General features: G+C 40.3%; 1 protein-coding gene across 1 annotated transcript; it reads right to left on the bottom strand.

Annotated features, from left to right (window-relative positions):
* LOC8064068 (epoxide hydrolase A) lies at window positions 418-6,715 on the bottom strand. The gene is made up of 3 exons (XM_002443140.2): window positions 5,763-6,715; window positions 1,848-2,083; window positions 418-909 (listed from the first exon to the last, which is right to left on the bottom strand). The coding sequence occupies exons 1-3, from the start codon at window positions 6,396-6,398 to the stop codon at window positions 657-659; spliced, it is 1,125 nt and encodes a 374-aa protein (XP_002443185.1). The 5' UTR covers window positions 6,399-6,715; the 3' UTR covers window positions 418-656.

A 7,841-nucleotide genomic window follows, 5' to 3' on the forward strand; every position in this document is an offset into this window, starting at 1 on the left:
TAGAACTTTGCTACAGATTTGTACACTCCAAAAGAAACTCAAACCCCAAACAAGACCCAACTCAAGACGACTCACGAACAAGAGAACTCGTCTACAAACAATTTTGTATGAATGCGACGTTTTGTTAGCGGGTTAGGATCGAGTTAGACCTAAAAACTATATGCTTCACACGGTTACAGGAAAAATTTTAAAAAGCTCGTATTTTTGGTTTTTGTAAAAATCTGGGATGTTACAGTTGGAGCACTAATGCAAGGGTATCTTGCTATGTCGCTATGCAAAGGACATAAAGTCGATTCACTTTGGTTACATCTGCCGCTAAGGCTTCAACAACAACAAAGCTCTAGGGAACACCATATTTTTGGACATCACTATTTTACAATTTTCAAGTGGTTTGCATGAAACCAATGCTATGATAGATAAAGCAAGTTAAAGTACTTCTCATATCATAACATTAAACTTCATTCCATGGTTCTTAAATAAATTTAATGTATTACACAGATCCAATGGCAGAGAGAAAAACAATATTGGACAAGCTTTGAACATGAATTACAGTTAGATCCTCAACCCAACAAACTGAATAATGATTCCAAACTTTTAATTATTGCATGCCATTTATGTGATTTATAGAACCACATGGTGTATTTAAGGAACTCCAGTCAACTAAATTTCTTTATGAAGTTGATTATGTGCTCACTAACTTCGTTTGGTTTTTCTTCGTTGATGAAGTGCCCAACATCTTTCATGACGACAATATCATCATCAAGAAGTGGAACGAACTTCTTGAAGCCACCCTTGTGAAGGAAATCTTGTATGCCAGGACTATGGTATGTCAAATCCAAATCTCCAATGATGAACTTGACAGGTACATTTATCTTAGCTAAAGTCCATGGTGAAGTGAGCTCCCATGTCCTAAATATACACAGATCAGGATTTTATTACATTAGTATGTGTAATCCATGAAAAAGATAATGCACATAATCTACAATATGAATTAACTATAAGTAGCATATAATTAATATAAATCATATCTAAATAGTATTAACTATAAATCCATCTAGGATTGTCTTAAATCCACCTCAGTCAACTTTGGTAAGAAATATCTAGACATATTATCTTAAATAAAAAGTTATATATTGTGCAAGAACTTTTTATAATGGTTCTAGTAATGTTAACATGTATAGAATAATCAACCTAAAAGAGTTTGACTTTGGATAAACCTTACTGAACTTACATTCTTTATCAAAGTAGATATATTTACGTAATTTGTTTGTTAAAATGGAGTCAGTCTCACTATACTAACCAACTAAAGCTTTTAAAAAAGATTGGTTCCAGTTCCTTGTGGGCTGCTATATTTTCTTCATTTCTAGTTTACAATAATAGACATTGCTTATTTAAATATTAAGTACTAGTGTTTCAACAATGCAGATTAACTAACTACATTAATTTAGTCAATCTTCTCAAATATAACCTTAAAACTTATGACATGCATTCAACAGAGAAAAGTATGAACCAAACTCATATGAGAAATATAATATCATCATTTGACAAGGCTAACAACTCATGAACCCTCTAGGTAGTTACTTTCTCCGTTCTAAATTATAGTTTATTTTAGTTTTGTTCTAAGACAAACTTCTCTTACTTTGACAAAGTATATAGGAAAATGCACTTCTACCACATCAAAATAGTTGCATTAAATTCTGCATTAAAATATTTTGGCATTGTATTTATTTGAACTTATAGATGTTAATATATTTTTTAGAAAACATGGGCAAAGTTAGAGAAATTTGACTTAGAACAAAACAATAGTATATTTTAAATTTAAATGGAGGAAGTATCAAATGACATACTTATTTAGGGCACGATAGTAATTGAGTCCCCCAGTGAAGCCAGTCTTCTCAAACTTGTTGGTGTAGTATTTGAGGTCCTCCTCTGTTACCCAGCTCGGCAAAGGTACTTCATCATCTAGTGAGCCCCAACCACTCTTTGGGAAGAACAACGGTCCAGGGTAGCGATAACTAAAGAACTTCTTGAGCACTAGCTCAGTGCCAAGGCGTGCAAATTCTGCTTCAATTTCTCCGGCCTCCTGCATATAATATCCATTATCATAGTTAGTTACTAAAAGGTAGTGTTGCTAGCCTACAAGGCCTGTATACATTGTTACACTTTGTGTACCTCAAAAATATCAATAATTGCCATCTTTTTTGAAGTGGAACAAAAAAGGTATTTACAAATTGATTCATGCAAGAGAATTAAGCATATCTAAGAATTCCGCTAAAGGGAAAGGACTTGGAGGACCTTGAAAAATAAGGCAAAATAGACATGTTGAAGTGATTGGTGGGCCTCAATCACTCATGGCAGTTCCAAACAACCCTTGGAAGATTTCATGGATAGGACTTATCTGCTCGAGTCCAAAGAAAAAAAATAATTTTGACTTTGTTTCCATCCTCTTTATTGTTTGCTCCTAGTACAAGGTGGGGTGACAATGGATAGGTGATAAGGTTGCCCACTCAAAGCTAAGGGTGTGATACTGTGAACTAGGTCTTATGAGGATCACAATGAAAGAAGAGTGGAAAGCTATTCATAGGTGACTCTGGCATGTTTGTAGTAAATGATGCAAACCCTAGCTAGTTCCCATGTGGGAGTGTTGGAGTTGACAAGGGTTGGTTGGATGATGTTGGAGGAGGTATGTGAGATAGGGTGACACCAATAGGTATCACTACTAAACATGCTATACCATAGGTAATTTTGATGGAACTTTGGGTCAAATGGAAAATGTGGTGCATCAACATATGAAGCAGGGATGCCAAAGATGATGAGTTTTATGTGAAGGCCACTGCGGTAAAAGCTTTGAAAGAATGGCTTGCCCTAGCTAGATTTTACTCTCAGAGGCAATATTTCAATGTAAATGTCATGTTTGAAGAGATAAACAAAGCTTAAGGATTACATGTATCGATAAGGCCGGCATTTAGTGAAAACAAGTTTATTCTAGTGTACGAGTCGGAAAACAATTCAGCATGGTCTCAAACGGGGGTCTTGAAAGCATAAAGGTGATTCCCTTGCTCTTGGTCAGCATATAGCGACTAGTAAATTTAGTATCACGTATGGGCTTAGAATAACCTTGCACTCGAGTGAGACTCGAGATTTATATTGGTTCAGACAATGGAGAGAGGGCAGATGAGGAGAGAGAGAGAGAGAGAGTTTAGAGACTAGTATCTCAAGGGAGACAAAAATACTAAGGGGGAGTAGGGTTTTTATATATAGAGAGAGTCTTCCATGCTGTGGTCTTGCATAGAATAGTGCCGCTATAGTGCTGAGTACGTAAAATAGTGTAATTATAATGTGCAAAATCTGTGGTGCCAAGAGAGAAACGATCGATGCCTATTTGCCGAGAGAAAACATGCGAGCGGTACTGGAGTTTGTTGGACGATTGGGGAACAACTCCTGTGTTTTAATCCTCAAGGTCTAGTAAGCTTGCTACTTAAGCTTGACACAAATTAGGGAGTGCAATTGCTTTTACTAGTCTGCAGAACATCGCAGATATTTAACAATATCATGGATGAAGTTCGATATACAGGGTCCGGTTTCTTTTTCTAAATACTGGAGAAAACTATGCAACATCCGACAACAACAGAGTCCCTTTGGTGCCAAACGTAAGCTTCCGGTGTTGAAATTCTATGGTTGCAAGGAATCCTGCGCGCGCCTTCATCTGGAGGCCACCTAAACCGAGCTGGCTAAAAGTTAATGTTGATGGGGCATTCAAGTGCAGGTCAGGTTAATTAGGGGATTCTTGGTGCTAAATTAACCATATTTGCTTCGATGCCAGGGAAATCTCATGCGGGCCGTCTTGTTCGTTTGACTGATAATGACCGATTTGTTGCAAGGGTTCAAATACAAATTTAATATTCTGATTATAATATGGACATTTAATACCCATAATTCATATTGGCAGAGTGGTTAAGCAAAGCATTCAACATTCATCACGAGCTTACACCAAATACTTCGACTGAATTGAATATACGTAAAAGGCTAAAGCTATCGTGCAAGGAATCGGAGAACAGACAAAGCAAAGCTTCATCGCACATGTGCAGCATGCATGTTAATGTATCAAGGCTGATTGTTTTTGTTGGGTCATCCTTGGCGTCACATGCTTTTTCATGTTCAGAAGATTGTTTTCATGTATTAATGGCATGCAAGCAATTTGGTGGAAGATGACGATAACTGTAAAAAATTGGAGATTGCGCTGCGCTTTGGAATATTTCTAATGCTGCATCTGCAGATAGATCGTATCATTGCTCATTGGCCCTCTCTGATAAATGTTCAGTAGTAGTGAGGTGGTTAATCGGGTTCGTCTGAACTGCTGGGGAAAGCAGTTCAATATATGTTTACCGTAATTTTAGATGTTGTTAATACCCTAATATGTAGGCAGCAGCCAGACACTATATTGCTAAAGTTGATTTTGTTTTTGCCAAACACAAAGAGTTGAAGGCACTTTGTATTGATCAAGTTCTAGTTACAGTAAACTCCCATTGCGTTCTAAGATCGATTATATTAATTGGTAAAAAGACAATTAACGAAAGAAGGAACACTTCTTAAGATTATACTCCAAATTATAATATGTTTTGACTTTTCTAGATAACTATTTTTTTGAGATTACACAGTTACAACGCAGGCGCTCAACACGCACGCACACTCATCCCTATGAACACACGTACGCAAACTCTACCCCTATGAAGGGGGCGGCAAATCTTGAAGTAGCGCTAGAAAATCCTAGAATAAATCCAAAATAAAGTGTCGCACCCAGGATTTGAACCTTGGGTGGGAGTGCCCCAACCAATGGCCTTTGCCATTGCGCCGTGAACCCCTTGACTTCGAGATAACTATGTATCTAAACATATTGTATATCTAAGTGTATAGCAAAAGTTAAAAAAGCCTTGGTACCGAGGGAAAATATGCTAACTCTTGTTCCAAGCAAAAGGGTTTGCACTGGGCTAGTAAAATTTAATCTGTGGACGCATGATTACCTAACTTAGGATGAAACTAATCGAAACAGCACGCTTGAAAATAGACAAATGCAACTACAATATCATAAGAGCATAAGAGCTTTTTTAAATTTCACTCTCAACTATCATTTGAAGAGCTATTTGCATAAAAATTGTTTTCTATATATTCTCACTCTCCAACAGTTTTTTTGTTTCTCATGTGTAGGCTAGAGAGACATTCTCGTCTTCTATATTTGGCTATCGACAAATCTGGAATAAAAGATGACTATATTTAGATGATCATTTAAAATAGCAATTAGAGAGTAGTTTTTCACCAAAATCTGTATTTCTTACATTTAGGATGGATATAGAGAGTCTCTAGGAAATGCTTTAAGGCTTAGCTTGTTTTAGATTCCTTTTATGAATGAAATAGATAGGGACGTAAGAAATAGACGGGACAAGCCTAGCACGCGCTAGTTGCAATGCCGAAGGGCCTACATACATGAGACCTGGAAAAGGACAGATGCACATTGACACTATCCGTGAAAGCGACCAAAGTAAGAGCACGTGGCATAGATGCATCGTTTGAGCTTATCGGCTAGTGTTTTTCTCGTAGCAAATCAGCATCACATAAAAACAATAAGCTGAGCTTAATTGATCGAGAAAAGAACACTATTTTGTGGCTGAAAAAGTGAAAAAAGTAATGGCTGATAAGGTAAAGCCAATAGAATAATAGCAATATCAAGCGGCAAGGGTGCATCACATGCAGGTAGTTACAAGTACCTGTATCCGGCAGATGTAGTAGTCGTCGCCGAAGAGCGCCCTGAGCCCGTCGACGGGCTTCCGCGCGGCGCTGCGGGGCGTGTAGGCGACGCTGAGCGCGACGAGCGTGCGCACCTTGTCGGGGCGGAACAGGCAGAGGCTCCAGGCGGTGAGCGCGCCCCAGTCGTGCGCGGCGACGAACACCTGCTTCTCGCCGAGGACGTCGTCGATGAGCGCCACCAGGTCCCCCACAACGTGCAGCGCGGTGTACTGCCCGGGGTCGGCCACTGCGGGCGCGTCGGAGTCGCCGTACCCGCGCAGGTCCGGCGCCACGGCGCGGTACCCGGCCGCCGCCAGCGCGCGCATCTGGTGGCGCCAGGTGTACCACAGCTCCGGGAAGCCGTGCAGCAGCAGCACCGTGGGCGCGCCCGATGGGCCGGCCTCCGCCAGGTGCAGGCGCACGCCGGTGCTTAGCTCCACGGTGCGGTGGGTGATGATGGCTGTCTGGTCGTCGTCGGCGCTGGGTGTAGCGGCGGCGGCGGCCATCGCTGCCGGCTCTTGCTCTTGGTTAGGCTTGTCGTCGTCGTCGAAGCAGCAGCAGGAGCAGATCAGGCCGCCGAGGCAGGAGGATGTGCCCATGAACAATGGACACCGCATGCACTGCCTAGTGGGGTTTTCTTTTGCGTGGTGGCGCAGGAAGCTACAGGTCCTTGTCGTGTGCGCTCTCGCTCTCCGGCCTCCCTTTATTTTGGTGGGAGACCGACGGCAGTGTGGACGGAGAATCGCATGTGGGGATGAACCGTCCAACTAATCAAATCAAATAGCATATGTTGTCCCTGGTGGTGGTGTGTACGCATCTTTTCTGGCTGTTAAGATGCTCCGATCTCTTTGAGAGCAACTACCATGGGTGTGGCAACGAACAACTCTTTTTCCTATTTTAACGGAAGCAAAGTATATATTGCACCATGTGCAGCATGCGCGTTTCCTTTTTTTTTTGGAAATGATAAAACTAGTAACAAATATTATTGATAAAATCCTCTACCAATTGACTAGTGGCATAATGCACAAGACTTAGCCATTAAGAAATAAATAAATGACAGCAGTTCATCAGTACTTTTATTCGGACGGAGCTCGTGGATGTAGGCGTGGTCCTGAGGAGGATCAAAATCACTAATAATAGTATAATCCCTCAACCACAGATAAATCCCTGCTCACTCAGCGCACCGAACATTGCTTAGCATTGTTCATTGCACGGTTCACATGTTTGGTAAACGCTATTCAACGCTGTGTACGCCTACGCTACTTGTTATTACCTTGCATATATGAGTTATGCTGTGTTGTCTCTTTGTTTAGTTCATACCCAAAAACTTGTCGCCCTATCACAAATGTTTAGACATATGAATAGAACATTAAATATAGATTAAAAAATAACTAATTACACAATTTACATGTACTTTAGGAGATGAATCATTTAAACCTAATTAGTCAATGATTAGACACTAATTGCTATAATTATAAACGTGCTACAATATTCAAAAACTTTTTCTTTTCGCGAACTAAACACCTGGGCCTTGTTTAGTTCACCCTGAAATTCAAAAACCTTTTAAGATTCTCCGTCACATCGAATCTTGTGGCACATGCATGGAGCATTAAATATAGACAAAAACAAAAACTAATTGTACAGTTTACCTGTAAATCACGAGATGAATCTTTTGAGTCTAGTTAGTCTATGATTGGATAATATTTACCACAAACAAACGAAAGTGCTACAGTAGCGAAATCTAAAAATTTTTCGGAACTAAACACGGCTCTGCTGTGTTGGTTGTGCTGCTGCTCAGGTCTGGTACTACCAAACAAAAAGTGCTATCTATTCCTATTTCCTAGCACTCTATATATGAACACAACAGGACACTGGCTGTTGGATTTGGCTGTTGTAATGGATAACCGTTTATCAGAGAATTTTTGAACTCTCAAAGGAGCTAGATAATGTAGATCTTTTGTGGGTTTTGGGTGTGGACTTGGACAGGGAAAGTCCGGGAAGGGTGGTGTGCAGCCCTTCTGTAAACCTCAAGCAGGGTGCTCATGCTGAGCCCCATCAGG

Source organism: Sorghum bicolor, chromosome 8 (genome assembly GCF_000003195.3).
Source record: "Sorghum bicolor cultivar BTx623 chromosome 8, Sorghum_bicolor_NCBIv3, whole genome shotgun sequence".
NCBI classification, from domain to species: Eukaryota; Viridiplantae; Streptophyta; class Magnoliopsida; order Poales; family Poaceae; genus Sorghum; species Sorghum bicolor.

Coding starts and splice junctions, on each gene's coding strand:
- LOC8064068 (XM_002443140.2), bottom strand. CDS start 6,398: ATGCGGTGTCCATTGTTCATGGGCACATCCTCCTGCCTCGGCGGCCTG. Junction 2,084..5,762: donor ACTACATCTGCCGGATACAG/GTACTTGTAACT, acceptor TATTATATGCAG/GAGGCCGGAGAAATTGAAGC. Junction 910..1,847: donor TACTATCGTGCCCTAAATAA/GTATGTCATTTG, acceptor GTGTATATTTAG/GACATGGGAGCTCACTTCAC.